The sequence below is a fragment of the Phodopus roborovskii genome, unplaced genomic scaffold (assembly GCF_943737965.1).
Source record: "Phodopus roborovskii unplaced genomic scaffold, PHOROB, whole genome shotgun sequence".
NCBI classification, from domain to species: domain Eukaryota; kingdom Metazoa; phylum Chordata; class Mammalia; order Rodentia; family Cricetidae; genus Phodopus; species Phodopus roborovskii.
Window position 1 is genome coordinate 20497913 of NW_026126448.1, and position 17541 is coordinate 20515453.

General features: G+C 47.2%; 1 protein-coding gene across 1 annotated transcript; it reads right to left on the minus strand.

Moving 5' to 3' along the window:
- Positions 1-1162: 1162 nt before the first annotated feature.
- Positions 1163-16856, minus strand: Themis2 (thymocyte selection associated family member 2). Its single transcript, XM_051189005.1, has 6 exons — positions 16754-16856; positions 11787-11927; positions 7893-8303; positions 4630-5708; positions 2785-2935; positions 1163-2428 (listed from the first exon to the last, which is right to left on the minus strand). The coding sequence occupies exons 1-6, from the start codon at positions 16845-16847 to the stop codon at positions 2319-2321; spliced, it is 1986 nt and encodes a 661-aa protein (XP_051044962.1). The 5' UTR covers positions 16848-16856; the 3' UTR covers positions 1163-2318.
- Positions 16857-17541: the final 685 nt, after the last annotated feature.

Here is a 17541-nt window from a genome sequence, read left to right on the forward strand (position 1 = left end):
GAAAACTAGAGGCACTATGTATATTGGTCTGCCCTCTGGCCGTTCAGAGACAGGAAGGAACATTCCATCAAGATCTTGCTTATTGCTTCTGTCCACTGTCTGTCCCTGGGTCTTCCAGTGCAATGAACATTGGCTTTTGGAGAGAGGTGAGTAGAAACTGGTGGATAAAGTGCCCACAGTTGGGACTGGCCAGCAGCAGCCTGTAGAAATCACTTGGGAGAACTCCAAAGTCAGAGGACCTAGAGGCAGCCCAGAGAGGAGCTGACTCAGGAGCAAACACAGGAGCAATGCCAGGGATCCAGTTACACATCACCTGGAAACTCAGCATCCTTTTATCTGTCCCATCTTCTCTGGGATTCTAGGGCTAAATTCTGTGACTTTATCAGCTTGCAGTTCCTACTTTTCCCAGGATATGATGAATGCCTTCACCCATCATGCCTAGACCAACCTTGGAAGTTGCATGAACAAAGGTTTATATTTATCCTTTGCCTTTGAACAGAGTGGCTGTCTAACCACTCAAAGCACTGTCTAGTCTAGAGTCAGTCAGCTTTTTTTTTTTTTTTTTTTTTTTTTTTTAGACAGGGTTCCTCTGTAGCTTTGGAGCCTATCCTGGAACTACTTTTGTAGACCAGACTGGCCTTGAACTCAGATCTGCCTGTCTCTGCCCCTGAATGCTGGAATTAAAGGCGTGTGTGTTATTACTAGCTGATAGCATTTTTTATTTTTAATTCAGTGAATTCCATGATGAGACTGCAGGCATGAAACCAGAGACTGGAGACACAGCTGTGTGATTGTGCTAGTGTGGCTTGGTTAACAGTGACACTAACAGTGAGTGCCAAGTACAGGTACTAACTGCCTTGCACATATCTCAGGTGATCCTTAGAACAATCTAGATGTCATGAAACTAAAGTATAAAGTGAAACAAGTCACTGAAATTGACATTTGGTACATGGTATGCTGGAACCTAACCTAGACTTGCCTTTTGGAGGGAGCCCTGGCCTTAACCACTGTGCTGGTCTACCTCCTGAGACCATCAATCACTAAGCCTGTTTTCCTAATCTTTAAAATCAGGCTGCTGTTTCCCTCCAGGAGTTCAAGGTTTGGATATGGTTTCTAAAAGGTATGGTGCCCAGGTAAGACTTAATAAATTATTCATACAGAATCACATGCCATTTTTATTCTGTGGCTTCAGCATGAAATGATCTTCAGTAGTTACCTAGCAGCTTTCTTTAACAGTGTCACAATACCACTCAAAGCATGCCATGAGACTGAATAGATGGCTCAGTGGTTAAAGGCACTGACTGTTCTTCCAGAGGACCTGGGTTCAATTCCCAGCACCCACATGGCAGCTTACACCTGTCTAACTCCAGCTCTAGTGGATCTGGCACCCTCACAAAGATTTCCACAGCTTTGAGTCTCCGTAGTTTCTTGGGTTTTTGTTGTTTTCTTAATAAATATGTAGGTCAGACTGGCCTCGAACTCACAGATATGTACCTGTCTCTGCCTCCCCCAGAGTACTGAGACTAAAGTTGTGTATCACCAAACCCAGCTTTAAGTTTTTTAATTGTATATTATTTTTGTGTGTGGAGAGGGCAGGGTTGTGCACATAAGTGCAGTGCCCGCAGTGTCCAGAAGCAGGTATTAGATGCCCTGGAGCTGGAGTTACAGGCAGTTAGGAACTACCTGAAATACGTGCTGGGAACTGAACTTGGGTCCTCTGTAAGAGCAGCAAAGGGCTCTTAATATCTGAGCCATCTCTCTGGTCCTTCCATCTTTGTAAATGAGCCCTCCTAGTTCCATTATCAGATTTTAAGAACTAAAGTCCTATCTAAGATTTTGTTCTTGGAGGCAAATTCCCATATTTATTCCTACAAGCCCATTGACTGGGTGCTGCCATGAGCTGAATTCTACCAGCCCGAGAATACTCTGTCCCCAGACCCCAGAGCCTGGACTGCAGAAGTGGAGGAACAAAGGAGGTGGCAAACAATGGGTGTGCAATGAAGACTGAGTTCCCTTTACCGTGAGGCAGGCATTGCTGAAGCTGGTGGCCTTATTTGATTCTTCTCTGCGCCCAGTTGTGGGACAACTGATGCGCACAGGAGTGAACAGAACTTGAATGGCTTCTCTGGACACCAAAGCATTGGTGGGAACATCACATGCAACCCTCTGGGACCAGGCAGAGGCAAGAATCTGAAACCCAAAGGCGGTAGGGATAATGTCTCCCATTTCATTTCTGTATCTATCTGCATCTGAGACTTTGCCCCAGGTCTCCCAACTTCATGTGCAGGAGCAGCTGGGAAGTGTGGCTTCCCCACACCTCAAATCTCTTCATAGTCGTGGTCATCCACTTCTGAGTCAGGCAGGGGATATGATTCAGTGATAGAATATTTGCCTAGCATGCTCGAGGATTTGGGTTTTATGCCCAGCACTGAAGAAGAAGAAAAGAAAGCCAGGTCATTCAGATCTTTGTCTTTAGGCTAGTTCCTTCCCCTTTTCAGTTTCATCCCATGAACAGGGAAGGGCTTGGCCTAACTCTGTAGTTCAGAAACAATTCATTTTCTTTGAACACTGTAGCCATTTTACTGTTCTGTTTGTTGTAGGAGGACATTGTGTCTGGGACTGGACTCATTTCATTGCTAGGATGTGATGTCTAGAAAGAAAGACTAGAGACCTTTCCACCTGACCCTCTCCGTATAAGCTTGGCTCTCTCAGACTAAGGCCACAGTCGGGTCCCCCTGGCAGAGCTAGCAGAGGTGGGAGAGGGGTCTGATGGGCCAAACTTACCTGAATCCTGTGTTTGGGTTTTGGATTTAAGGTCTTTCTTGTGGACAGAAACCTTGCTGTACAGATTTGATTTGTCCTTAGGGAGCTTTTCCAAGGTCTTCGCCTTGGGTACAGGCTGTGGGTAGGACTGCTTTTGTTCTATAACTTGAGACTGAGAAGGAAGACAAAAACAAAACAAAAACTAGAAATCAGAAAAGGTAGAGACTGAAACTCCTCGGGACTCATCTTTTTAGTTCCCACTGTCACGTGACTACACGATAATAAATGTAGGCCTCCTGAGGTCTCAAAACAGTATGCTTGTTGTGTTCACAAAGCATGCTTCTGGTAGGTCACTCAGGCACATAGGCACTGCAGTCAGGGCTGAGTTCAAACCCAGCTCTGCCATCCTTCTAGCTGTATGAGCTCAGGTGACTTGCCTCAGCTGGAGAGAGAGGGGGGGGAGAGGGAGGGAGAGGGAGGGAGGGAGAGAGAGAGAGAGAGGAAGGGAAAGGGGAAGAAAGTGTGTGTTCAGGGGAGGGGCACTGTGAGAATAGGTGGGGTCAGCCACCAAGTAAATGTGCTATAAACAGGAAGTGGCTAACAAGGGCTTGTGGGAGTCCTCTTAGGGTTACCACTAAGAAGGATGCTCAGAGCTCAAAGGGGTAGCTGGAGCCTTGATTCCCCTTGGCTTATTCAGCAGTGCCCACCAGTCTTGGAGGTGTGGAATTTCTGCTCTCTGCCCCCCTTACCCTGCCCAACTCTCTTGTGAAGCAGAGAGATTACAATACAGTGAGTTGAAAAGGACGTGTCTCCAATCTATGAACACAACAGTAAGATGACAAAGAGAACCAGGCCAGCTCTCCCCAAGTCTGAAGGAGGAATAATGATGGCCATGGATCTAATACAGGTCTAGTATGGGTCATGTGGATTTTGTGAGCCATATTAGACCCATGTGCCAACCCAGAGCCTTTCTGAGGCTGGAGTTGGGAATACAAAGTGGTGGGAGGTGGCCCAGGGATGCCAGACTGAAATCAATTCATGAAGGACCCTGATGCCATGTGGGACCACTGAAGGTTTCAACACTGTCTAGCTGGCAACTAGAGGAAGATTCAGGAGCTATGCCAGTTAGTTTTAACTGCCAATTTGACACAACCTAGAACTACCTGGAAAGAGTCTCAGTGAGGAATTATCTAGATCAGGTTGGCCCATGGGTATGTCTATGGGGGATTATCTTGACTGCCAGTCAATGCTGAACAAACCAGCCCACTGTAGATGACACCCATTCCCAATACTGGACTCTGGAATGTATGAAAATAAGGAAAGTCATCAAGAAAGCTAGCGAGTGGTATACGTTTATCAGATTCTCTCTACTCTTGACGGCCAGCTGTCTCTAGCCCGTCTCTGTGACTTCCCTGTAACCTGGAATTGTGAACTCAAACAAACCCTCCTCCTCTATGTTGCTTTTGGTTCAGGACATTTTATCACAGCCTCATAAAACAAACCAGGACAGGAGGCCATCCTAAGAGCTTTTGTAAGGACAGATGGTGTTCCCGGGGGAGTGGAGCAGCAAAGGCACCAGGAACGTAGAATGTCCACACTCCAGTCCAGACCTTCCATTTAGTAACTCCGATTTCAGGGGCGTATCAGAGTCTCAATCCTCATGTTCTCAATCATAAAATACAGGTAATTACACCAACTTCAAGATTATGAGGCCTGAATGGGAATAATTGGTACAAAGACTAGAACTTAATGAACTGCAAGTTCAATACAATTGAAAGAGAGGATCATGGCAGACAAAAAGCAAAGAGAGTGTGCAGGGTGAGCCCCACAGATGACCCCTCCCTGCCCGTTAGGTGCTGTGCATACCTTCACACCGGCCTCCTTGCAGCTCTGTATTCTCTGCTTCTGCTCACGGACACTCTTGCTCTTTGGAGGCCTGGGTGGGGGAGCTTGACTCTCAGAGGCAGGCAGCTTCCGGAGACTGTAGTAGAAGCCTTCTGACAGTTCCTCCACCCTATCGACATAGCGTGGCTCAGCCACCTGGCCTGACTGCCCCTCAGCTTCCATCACAGTGAGGTCCAGCCACCGGGGAGGGATCTCAAAGCATATGTCTGGCTGTGAGTCCAAGCCTACCACCAAAAAGGGTTCTGTGATTTTCTCCTCTAGCCGCAAGCCAGGGAAGGAGACCAGAGGGTCAGTGGGGTGCTGAGCATCCTTGGATACCACCTTGACCTCACAGGGCAGGGAGAACTGTGCAGTGAGATCTGCTAGGCTATACCGCCGGCTGTCGTTCACCTCCTCCACAAAGGCACCAAAGAGGTAGAGGGGTAGCAGAATCTGTTCTTTGTTCTCCTCCTCCTCTTCCAAATCCTCCTTGTCCTCCCAGGCCTGCTCACCCAGCCGCTGACATATCAAGACATCAATGTCCTGGCCCTGTGTCCCACAGACCTGGCCTTGCCTCTGCACCTCCAGTCGATCACCCACGGCCAGGGAAGAAAATTCAGGATTCTCCTCTTCGTTCCCATCACAGTCTTTTGTGACCACCACCCGGAGGGGTGGGCCTGGCTGGAGAGCACCCAGAAGGTCATAGGCTGTGGGGAACTCCCTTGGCCTCCGCCTCAGCTTGCCCTGGTAGGCCCCAGAGAGAATAAAGTATCTGGGGGCTCTTCGGCTCTTGCTTGAGGCCACGACCCTCCAGGGTGGTGAAGCTGGCCCGTAGATGCAGAGCCTCTGGCCTTTGTGCAGGAAGCCCACCCACGGGTTGAGGAAGATGGGCGGGCCCTCAGGCACCTCCAGGATCTCTGTGGACATAGGGAAGGGGCCTCCCTGGGCCAGGACCTCACTCAGCAGCAATGGTTTGATGAAATGGATATGCTGGGAAGAGGCGGTGACGTCTTCTACCTCCACCTCCAGGGTGGATGGGATCTTGACGATGGTGGGGCGCACTGTGGGGAAAAGGGCAGTTCAGGGGTGCAGCACAGTACCCAGTCGTGGCCCACCCCAGCTTTGAGTCTGTTTCATCTTTTATTTCCCACAATCCATTTTCCTACTGTACTAGATTTTTTTTTTAGCCCAATTTTTTTTCAACTTTTTTTCATTTCTTAATCTTAATTTTTTAATTCAAATTTTTATATTTGTTTTAATTGCTTACAACTGTGTGTAGGTGTGTGCACGTGACCACAGAGGCCAGAGGAGTTGGATCCTGCAGAGGCTGGCATTACAGGAGATTGTGAGCTGACTGACAAGATAACTCCAGTTCCAAGTAGATCTGATGTCCCTCTCTGACCTCCACGGGCACCAGGCATGCACATACTGAACAGACATACATGCAGCCCAAACACCCATATACAGAAGATAATTTTAAGAAATCCTTATTAAAATAAAAATAAAGCCCATGAGCCAGGAGTGGTGGTACACTATTACAGTCCCAGAGTGCTGGGGATGGGAACAGGACGATCTGGAGTTCAAAGCCAGCCAGGCTACATGAGATGCTGTCTCAAAATAAAGTAACATGCTTAAACAACATGATAAATAAGGAGGTCATATTGTTGCAGAAATGTAGCATAAGGGGTGTGCTATGTTTAAGAGAGTCAAGGAAATCAGCATGTGATGTTTAAATTGAAACCTTAAGGATAAAAAGGGTGATGAGAAGCTGGGGTGGTGTGAATTCTAGCAGATAAAATGCCTGCAGTGGGAAAAAGGACGCCTAGACCTCCTCAAGTTTGTTTTCCCAAGAGGGGACTGGGAGGGCATTTCCGTTTCCTTTTCTTCTCTATAAACAAAATAAAATCAACTTTACCATGCCATGGGTATGCATCTCTTAAAAAAAAAAAAGGATAATTGTACAAGCTTTGGGGTTTGTCTCGTTTTGACCAGGTGTGGTCACATTCATATACTCCAGCACTTGACTTGGGAGGGTAGAGGTAGGAGGATTCGGAGATGGAGACTAGCCTGGACTACATGAGACTGTCTCATGTGTTAAAAATTTTTTGGTTTTATTTATTGTTGACAATGCTGGAGATCAAGTGCTAGCAAACACTGTACGAGTGAACCAAGCTCCAATCACCTCTTTTTTATTTTTTATTATTTATTTATTTATTTATTTATTTATTTATTTATTTTGGTTTTTCAAGACAGGGTTTCTCTGTGTAGCCCTGGCTATACTGGAACTTTTTCTGAAGATTAGGCTGGCCTTGAACTAAGAGATTCACCTGCCTCTGCCTCCTGAGTGCTAGGATTAAAGGCGTGTGCCACCACTACCTGGCCCCTTTCCCCTTTATTGATTTTACTATTTTAAGAAACTTTTGGTTTTTTATTCGTGTTTGTCTGTCGGTCTGTCTGTCTGTCTGTCCACCTGTGCCATGGAGTGAGTGTGGAGGTCAAAAGATAACTTGTAGAAGTCAGCTCTCTCCACCATGCAGGTCCCAGGGATGGTGGCAGCATCTTTACTTGCTGAGCCTCACGGTCCCATTCCTGCTTTTTTTTTAAAAAAAAGATTTATTTATTATGTATAGTGTTTTGTTTGCATGTATGCCCTCAGGCCAGAAGAGGGCACCAGATCTCATTACAGATGGTTGTGAGCTGCCATGTGATTGCTGGGAATTAAACTCAGGACCTCTGGAAGAGCAGTCAGTGCTCTTAACCTCCAAGCCATCTCTCCAGCCCCCCACTCCTGCATATATATATATATATATAGAGTATTGGTGTGTGTGTGTATGTATACAAATGCCAAAGCTAATATGGAGGTCGGAGGACAATTTTCACAGCAAATACTTTTATGCACTAAGCTAATTTGCTATTGCTATCCCCCCTTTTAATTAATTGTTTTGGGTTTTTTTTTTTTGTTTTGTTTTGTTTTTTTTTTTTTTTTTTTTTTTTTTGCAATTTTCATACAGCATCTATGTAGCCCTGGCTAATGTGGAATCTAACCTTGACCAACTCTAAAGCATGAGGGAACTTGGGTGTATTCATTCTATTTTCCTATCTCTTCTTATGCCATTACTTCCTATTTCCCTGGGCATCTGTATTCTGCTACATGGCAGACACTGGGTAAGCAGGCTAGAGTCCCAGACTGTGCACAGAGTCAGCATTATCTGAATCCTGCCTGCCCACCTGCCCAGATAACTCACTGTGCATCACGGCTTGGAGCATATACTGGGACTTCAGGATCACAGAGCGCCAGGGTAGGATGGGGCAGGTGAATACAAAGTCCTGCATAGCTGGGTCCTGCAGGATTTGGAGCAGGGTTTGTGGACCACCAGGCTTGCATCTCCAGAAGGGTCCCTTCTGGGAAAGGGGTAAATAATGGATGATCTCGTGGGTCTTTGAGTCCTGGACACAGCATGCATAGTGGGTCCCATGGTGTATTTCCACAGCTTCAAGCCTGAGCAGCTGGTTCGCAGGCACCACCGTGGCCTCTGTGACAATTCTTCCAGTTGATTTGAAGCAAATAGGCCACTGTGTGGAGGTCTGGGGCACGGCAGAGATGAGCTCCTCCAGGGTTGTGTAGCTCTGCAGGCTGGTGAGTGTGCTGAAGAGGCCTGTGGGAGTCAGCAGAGGGAGGGAGATTGGGAGAAGGGTTCTGCAAACAACCCAGCCAGAATCCCTCCTAGAGCCTGCATCTGGACATCTAGACCAAAGGCCTATGGATGGAGGCTGTATGACAGTGTGTGAATAGATAGTGAGGAACAGGAATGGTGACACAAGGGATGTCACCAGAGACACAGAGAAGAGAATAAGGGCACATTCTCTAACACACACACACACACACACACACACACACACACACACACACACCTACCTCCTATGCTTTCCCTCTTTTCTGATCTCTGTCTCCAACTTGGCCAACCCATCACTTTTTGTTTCAGATATGTCCCCTATAGCTCCAAGCCCACATGTCCATCTGTCTCCCCATCCTGAGGCAGCACCATTGTCTCTTTCTCCCAAATTAGAACCCCGGGAGCTACTGGCCCTCTGACACCCACACCTCAGTTGGTCTGCCAGGGCCATCTAACTGCTCTCCCACCACTCCCAAAGTCCCCAGACATTCTGCCACCAGGCTGGTCCATTGCCCAACTTCTGGAAACAATGGTTTCCTGCCCCAAACTCAACACAAACCTAATCAAGGAAATATCACAAAGCCTAGAGTGTAGGACATCCTACAAAAATATTGGTCTGGGACTAGAGATGCAGTTCAGTAATAGAGTGCTCACTTAGCATGTGAGAGGCCTGAGCTAGACCCAGTACTAAAAAGAATGTCCATATGGCCTAGTATGCTGGCTCACACCTTTAATCCCAACACTCATGAAGCAGAGGCAGACAGATCTCAGTGAGTTCCAGGCCAGCTGTTTTGGCTGATGGGCAGGCAGGAAGTATAGGCAGGGCTACCAGACTAGGAGAATTCTGGGAAGAGGAACACAGAGAGCAAGTCTTAAGAAGATACATGTAGCTGCTGAGGAAGCAGGAGGTCTGGGCATCACCGGCAAGCCAAGACCACATGGAGACACACAGGTTAATAGAAATGGGTTAATAATTAAGAGAGTGCTAGCCAATAAGAAGCCTAAGCTATTGGCCAAACAGTTTATAATTAATATAAGCCTCTGTGTGTTTATTTGGGACTAAACAGCTGCAGGACTGGGCAGGACATAAACTTTTGTTCACAAAGGAAAGACGGAAGGAAGGAAGTAGGAAGGAAGGAAAGAAGGAGAGAAGAGAAGAGAGAGGGAAGGGAAGGGAAAGAACACAAGAGATTCACCTTATTTGTGTATATGAAAAGCCCCAGGCTCCTCAGAACTTTCACAAGAGAAAGTGTGTCAGTCTAACCTAGAGAATCTACTTCTGCTCATTCCCACCACCTGCTGTAAGAGTGTGTGTGTCTGTGTGTGCACGTATGTGCACATGCAGTACGTGTCTGTGTATGTTGAGGATGTACCTCCTCTACTCTATATTTACATGTGTTACTTCTTCAAATCTAGCATCAAGTCTAAGGACTCATAATAGAGGAGGAAGCAGAGGCCGCCCAGGCAGTTCCCATCATAGACAACATACCTCCTGATCCATAACAAGCCCCTTGGGGGGGGGTATCTTTTTCTGCTTGCTTGGCTAGCTTGCTTGTTTTTGAGACAGGGTCTCTTGGATCTCAGGCTGGCCTTGAAATCCAAAAAGATATGTAATTTTTTTTTTGGTAGGGGCTGTTTGAGACAGGGTTTCTCTATGTAGCCCTAGCTGTCCTGGAACTAGCTTTTATATACCAGGGCCAGAGTTAGGCCCTCCCAAATGCTGGGACTAAAGGCATAGGCTACCAAAACACATTTAGGTTGGAGAGATGGCTCAGAGGCTGTTTTTCCAGAGGTTCAAAGTTCAACTCCCAGTAACCACATGGTGGCTCACAACCATCTGTAATGAGATCTGGTGCCCTCTTCTGGCATGCAGGCAGAACACTGCATAATAAATAAATAAATAAATAAATAAATAAATCTTTCTTTCTTTCTTTCTTTTTTTTTAATCACATTTAAGCTAGGCATGGTGGTGCATACTTTTAGTCTCAGCACTCAGGAGGCAGAGCGAGACCGTATTTGAGGCCAGCCTGGTTTTACAGAGTGAGTTCCAGGATAACTAAGGCTGTATAGCAAAACTGTGTCTCAAAACACTGAAATAAAATTTTTATTTGATGTATATATGTACGATGTGCATCTACAGCACATGCGTGGAGGTCGCACGTAGGTATGCATGGGCATGCCACAGCCCGTGTGTGTGGGTCATGGGAGGACTGCTTGTAGGAGTCACTCTCTCCTTCTACCATGGAGGTTCTGGAAATTGAACTGGAATCATCAGGGTTGGCAGCAAGTGTCTGCTGCTGATTATCTCCCAGGCATGAGACCTAGACATGAGGTCTGCTCCAGCTCTCCCTGCCTCCACCGCCTGGGGTTACAGGCTAAACCACTACCACAGCTGGCTTATACAGTGCCAGGGTTAGGAGACAGGACCACACGCACTCTAGGGAAGCATTCTATCACCTGAGGCCCTCACTCTTTTTGAGACAGTCTCTCATGCATCCTAGACTTGCTAGGTAGCCAAGGGTGCCCTCGGAATTCCTGATCTTCAGCCTCTACCTTCCCTGTGCTAGAATCCAGGAATGTGCCACCACATCTGTTTCCCTTGGGATTTCTTAGGCACCGAACAGGCACATGCCAACTCCCTTATCTGGGGACCTCTTGCTCCTGGATCTGTAGACTCTGGAGGGCAGGCCACCCCATGCTGAGCTGGTGCCCACTTCATGGACCCTTGCCTTCTCTCAATGCCACTCCAGAAGACTGAGTCCACAACCCAGCTCTCCACTGGGCCTGGCATACATGGGGTCAGCAGATGTTTGATGAATGACTATATGAGCAAACAGGGATCAAACCCTAAAGACCTGGAGGCAGATGTGGTCAGAAAGGGCAGGGACATGCCAGGCTCTGTGGTGGTATTTTGTTTTATGCTCTGACAAATAAAGCTTGCCTGAAGATCAGAGGGTGGAGCTAGCCACTGGTTAACCATAGAGGCCAGGCAATGTGCCCACACCTTTGACCCCAGCACTTGGCATCTCATGACTTTGGTACCAGTACTTGAGAGGTGGAGATAGGAATATAAGGTGGGTAGAGACGGGATCTCTGGCCCATTCAGCCTGAGGATTCGTAGAGACAGGAGCTCAACCCCTTCCATATGAGCATTCAGTAGAGTTAAGAAGTCTCTCTAGCAGATGCTCTTTTACTTCTCTGACCTTTCGGCATTTACCCCAATATCTGACTCCGGGTTTTTATTATTAAGACCAATTAGAATTCACTCTACAAGACTCAGGGCACCCTCAAGGATACACCCTGATGTGTCCTTGCCCTTGCAGCTACATAAACAGTAGATATGTCATTATAGGCAAAGCCGGAGGGATGGGAATGATACCGGAAGAGGCAAACCCACCCACAAGTGGCTGAAGATATACCTACAGGATGCCAGGCTGGGTGGGAAGGCAGAGGTGTACACCTTACCTGAGAAGTTGGGGTTCAGCTCCAACGTCTGACCCGTCTCTGGGTTTTCACAGACCACCTTCTGGAGGTGAATATGGGTAACCTTGATCAGGTCCCCTGTGGAGAGGCAACACTCATTGCCAAAAAGCTCGTAGATGGAACCTGTGGAGACACACATTCAGTTTCTAGTTTTGGCAAAGGCCAAGCCCTGGGTGGCCTGCGCCCTGTTTGTTCTTCACAAGCTCTTCTCGGTTGTCTCTGCTGCCTCAAGTCTCTCTCTCTTTCCCTCTCAGGTAACTGAGCACTGAACTAGAGGCCCATGCCTCAGTTTTCCTCCTTGCCTTTCCCTGCTAAAGGGTGTGGTTCTTTTTTCTTTCTTTCTTAGTTCTTTGCTCTTTGACGCTGGTCTTTTGAGGGCCCGCCACCCAGCTCTCAAATAAATCACACATGGTGTCTTATTGTGACTTACAAATGGCTGGCCCTAGCTTGGTTCGTTTCTTGCCAGCTTTTCTAAACTTAAATGATCCTGACTACTTTTTGCCTCTGGACTTTTTCCTTTTCTTACTTCTGTATATCTTACTGTCAGTCTTACTAGGCCTGGCCTGGGCAAGCTGTCTGGCGCCCTAGCGCCTCTCACTCAGTCTCTCCCTCCTATTTATTCTCTGCCCGCCAGCCCTGCCTATCCTTGCTCCTGCCTCGCTATTGGCCGTTCAGCTCTTTATTAGACCATCAGGTGTTTCAGACAGGCACAGTAACACAGCTTCACAGAGTTAAGCAAATGCAGCAAAAAAAAAAAAAAAAGTCAAACACCTTTACATCATTAAACAAATGCTCCAAAATGTAACACACCTCTAATATTCCACAACATCTCCCCTTTTTTGTCTAAATAAAAAGGAAGACATTAACTTTAACATAGTAAAACTATACACAACAAAAACAGTTATCAATAAGAATTACATTTACAATATTCTGCCCATTTGAAGCTAGTATATTCAGAGAAAATACTGCGTTATCTATTCTATCTTAGTGAATCCAAAGTTTTATATTTAATTTACTTTCTATCATAACAAAGAAAAGCTGAAGCTATAACTAGTCTTTAAAAGCCCTGAAGGATATAATAATACCTGAGTAAACAAGAATAAGAGCGAAAGTAGATATATAGAAGTAAGAAAAGGAGGGGGCTGGAGAGATGGCTCAGAGGTTAAGAGCACTGGTTACTCTTCCAAAGGTCCTGAGTTCAATTCCCAGCAACCACATGGTGGCTCACAGCCATCTGTAATTGGGTCTGGTGCCCTCTTCTGGTGTTGAAGCAGACATGTAAACAGAGCATTGTAAACACAATAAATAAATCTTTAAAAAAAAAAAAAAAGAAGAAGTAAGAAAAGGAAAATCCCAGGAGCAAAAGGTAGTTGGGATACTTTAAGTTTAGAAAAGCTGGCAAGAAACAAACCAAACCAAGGCCAGGCATTCACAAGCAAGAATACGACTCTGTGTGTGATTTATTTGAGAGCTGGGTGGCAGGCCCTCAAAAGACCAGAGTCAAAGAGCAAAGAACTAAGAATTTAAAAACAAACAATTAAAAAACCAAAAAACAAACAAACAAAACACCTACATTTTGGCATTCCAACTTGGGACTAGAGTAAAAGAAAATACAACAACGAAAACGTAGCTGGCTCAACCTGCCATCCTCAGACAGCTTGTGCTGTCTCCACTAACCACGGGAGGCAGCCCCGTTGACGCCCAGTCTTCCCTTTCTCCCAATTCATGCCTCCTAGAGTGAGTGCAGCCAGGACTGGTCCATTTTCAACATCACTGCAGCCTCTGAGGGTGTTTTCTACCCACGAAAGAGTAAATAGCCCAGTAAAGCCTACCTCCCCTTTATAGTTACATCAGACTTGGAGTAGGTAGACTCTATGTAGATAGAGAGGATCAGGTGGGTACTTAATTCTTCAAGCACCCTGCTTTCTACTTCAAATGCGTGAGTTGCATGCTTTCATTTATTATTGAAGCAGGCTCTCCTGTAGTTGAGGTTGGCCTGGAACTCTCTATATCACACATGACATTGAACTTCGGATCCTCCGCCTCTACCTTCCAAGTGCTTGAATAACAAGTGGTGTACTACCATGCCAAGTTCTTTGCAGCACTGGTGATCAAATCTAGAGGTTCAAGCCTGATAGGTGAGCAGTCTACCAATTGAGCCACACCCCCAGCCCAGATGAGTTGCTTTTAGCTTTTTGGGCTTTCCCCCTCCCCAAACTTTTTGGTTTATCTTGAGTATATTCCATATTCCACGGTATGGGTGTAGAAGTCAGGAAAACTCTCAGGAGCCAGTTCTCTCCTTCCAGTGAGACCCATGGATTGAATTCAGGTTGGCAGGATTGGCAGCAACCACGCTGCCCACCAGCTAGCTCTCCAGCCCAGTGAGTCCTTAGAGGAAGTGGAGGTTGAGGTTCTGAGCTACCTCCAGGTTCAACAGCCCATTTGCTAAAGCCATAGAAGACACATAGTGTGGATCTCACAGAGCGAGTGCGGGGGGGGGGGGCGCTATCCAGCTGGCAGAAGATGGGAAACAGTAGCTCACTGGGCCCTGAGGCCACCTGACAACCCTTCCCCCAGGACAGCCCCAGCAGGGGCTCACATGGCCTTGAGAAGCTAGTATAAACCCACTCTAAGCCCTCAGGGAAGTGCACATAGTTACTACAAGGGCAGGGTGTGTTCCTTCTGGTAGGGGAGACTATATATATATATATATATATATATATATATATATATATATATGTATACACACACACACACACACACACACACACACACACACACACACACGTGAACCTGAGTTAGCCACAGAGTTATATATACCTCCCCTGCCTGTAACAACTGTGGCTTATGCTTCATTGCCCTGAGATGCATGACTGCCCTTCAGGGAACGGGGCCAGCAATTTCCCTTTGCTAAATAAATAGTGACAGTTTCTCTTTCCTAAAAATGACAGCTCAGAGGGGTGTTATCAGTTCCTCCAAATAAAGAGAAAGATCAAGAACTCAGTATCATCCTGGGCTCAATGGAGAGCTTAGGCCAGCCTGGGCTACATGAAACCCTGCCTCAAAAGTACCAAAAAGGAATCAGCAAGGTATTGGCAGGTAAAGACTCTTGCATCCCCAAGTCCCACATGGTGGAAGAAAATTGAGTCCCAGAAGTTGTCCTCTGGCCTTCACATGCAAACTGTGGCACATGTGTACTCCCACCCACACAATAAACAAACAAAAGTTCATAAGACACACTGTGGAGAAACACATCAGTAACCACACCATTCGGGAAACTTGGGCAGGGGAAGTCTGAATTACACAGGAAGAGTCTTGTCTTAAATCAAAAAGGGATAAAGGATGCTAGCTCAGTGCTAGAGTCTAGGACATACATCCAGGGTCTATGTCCAGCATGGCGGGATTGTGGCAGTTGGAGGAGGGAGAGGGTGGCAGGAGGCAGAACTTAAGGTGTCAAGTCTAGGGTATTTACCTCCACAGCTGGAATTCCTAACTACATGGTCAGTTACTCCCCCATACCCCGCCCTGCCTTGCCCCTATGGTCATCTACCTTCCAGGTAACCTTATTTGCATATCCACAGCCTGTGACTTGTCTCTGGTCACATCACCCCAACTTGTGACATTTACATACCCCACATCAGACCAAATGAGGAAACTCAAATATTGTGTCAGAGGTGAGTAAGGGGTGCTGGGAGGGAGGATGTTCTAGGCAGGAGAAAGGACAAATAGACCTCAGATGACTGCTTCAGGGACCCATCAGATTCCAGTGGACCCAAGAGACCCACTCTGAGGTGGAGACCCCCCCCCCCCCCGCCTTGTGTAGAATCCACTTGGCCATCGGAACACTTTGCTGGCAGCTGCTGTGGCTGAGCTGGGTTCCCTCACTCTGGAGAGCGGGATGAGGCAGGCACCCCCAAGAGGCTTGTTCTCTGAGGAAGGAGCCTGCATCCTACCCCTACTCTCTTCTCTGCCTCCCTCTTTTCCTTGGGGGCTATGGTTCCTCCCGCCACAGAGCAGCCAAGCGGGTCTCTTCCTCCCCCTATCCAAGTGGTCCATCCCTGGCCACTTGCTGTTCTGAGCTAAAACTGCTGACTGTGTCCCTGGTATGTCCATCTCTTCTCTGCTATGAATCAGGAAATGTGTAGGCAAGAAGCAGGTGTGCACGGCAAAGAGCAAGAAGGCTTCCTGGAGTAAGGACCATTCAAACTGAGAAGTGCAGAATGATCTGACCTCTAGCAAGAGAGCAAGGGAGACAGAAGGCAAGGGGCATAGAGCCCAGTGGGAGGGCTGAGCTGGTGCTTAAATAATGAACTGGGGTTTAGCTCAGTGGTTGGAGTTCAGGGCCCTGGGTTGGATCCTCGCAGAAAGTGAGAGATTAGAGAAGAGGAAGAAACGGGAAAAGGAAAGAGAAAGAAAAAGGAGCAACAGCAACCCAGGCATGGCAATTTCAGGTAGAGGCAAAAGGGTCACTGCAAGTCTGAGGCCAGCCTGGGCTACAAAACAGATCCTCTCTCTCTTAAAAACAAAAACAAAAAAAACTATAGCGAGCGCCCTAGTGCCCGCCTAGCACAGTGGACGAGTGATCTCCATTTACTTATTTATCTATTTATTCTTATAATTGTTCTTAGTGCTTGAGACAGGGTTTCCTAGGTTGCTCAGGTTGGCCTTCCTTCGCTGCCATCCAATTTCTGTGCTAACTCACCGACTTCTCATCACCCACAGGACAAAAGCCGAGGTGCAAGGAGATGGGTTTTGGTGCGAACTCATAAAGCTCAGGCAAGAGGCAGCATCCTAATTCAGACTCCAACTTCCTCAGGGTCTCACTGTACCAGACTGACCTAGAACTCACTATATAGACCAGTAGCCTCAAATTTGTGCCAATGATCCTGCCTCAGCTCCTCAGCGTTGGGATCCACCGTGCCTGGCTGCTTCCCCCATGGTCCGCTCACCTTCAAAGTAGACTCCGGAGCAGACCCGCAGCACGCGCGGAAGGGAGGCGGGGTCCAGGCGGCTCACGAAGTCCTGCAGCGGCAGGGGCTCCATGGTCTTAGGCTAGTGCTTAGACGTCTGAGTCTGCAACTCAGTGAAGAGCCCGGAAGCCACGCCCAGTGGAGAGGCCACGCCCACGCGACTCGCCCCTCAAGTCTTGTTGGTAGGGGCCCAGCTGTGATCACTAATACCTCTGAACCCTTGGATGAAGACTGACCAGTCTCTAAAATCGAATCCTTTCTTAGTAGTTGCTACTGCTGTGATGCCACGGCCTAAAGCAACTCGGGGAGGAAAGGGTTTATTTCAGTTTACAGCTCTGCAATCACAATCCATCACTTAGGGAGGGAAGTCTGAGTGGGAACCTGGAGGCTGGGACTGATACAGAAGCCATAAAGGAACTTAAGAAACCCTTCCCTTCCTCTCTCTCTCCCCTTCCTCTCTCTCTCTCCCTTTCTTTCTTGAGATAAGGTTCCTTTGTGTGGCTTTGGAGCCTGCCTGTCCTGGAATTTACAGAGACCCTCCTGCCTCTGTCTCTGGAGCGCCAGGATTAAAGGCATGTGTCACCGCTGCCCAGCTCAGCTTGCTATCTTACACAAATCATGACCATGTTCTGAACCCATCCACATCAATCATAAGTCAAAACAATGCACTAAAAACTTGTCTACAGTCAATCTGATGGAGGCATTTCCTTAACTGAGCTTGGATCAAGTTGACAAAAAAAACCAACCATGACAATTCCTACACCTTC

Coding starts and splice junctions, on each gene's coding strand:
- Themis2 (XM_051189005.1), bottom strand. CDS start 16,847: ATGGAGCCCCTGCCGCTGCAGGACTTCGTGAGCCGCCTGGACCCCGCC. Junction 8,304..11,786: donor GCTGAACCCCAACTTCTCAG/GTAAGGTGTACA, acceptor TGACTCCCACAG/GCCTCTTCAGCACACTCACC. Junction 2,936..4,629: donor GCAAGGAGGCCGGTGTGAAG/GTATGCACAGCA, acceptor CTTCCTTCTCAG/TCTCAAGTTATAGAACAAAA.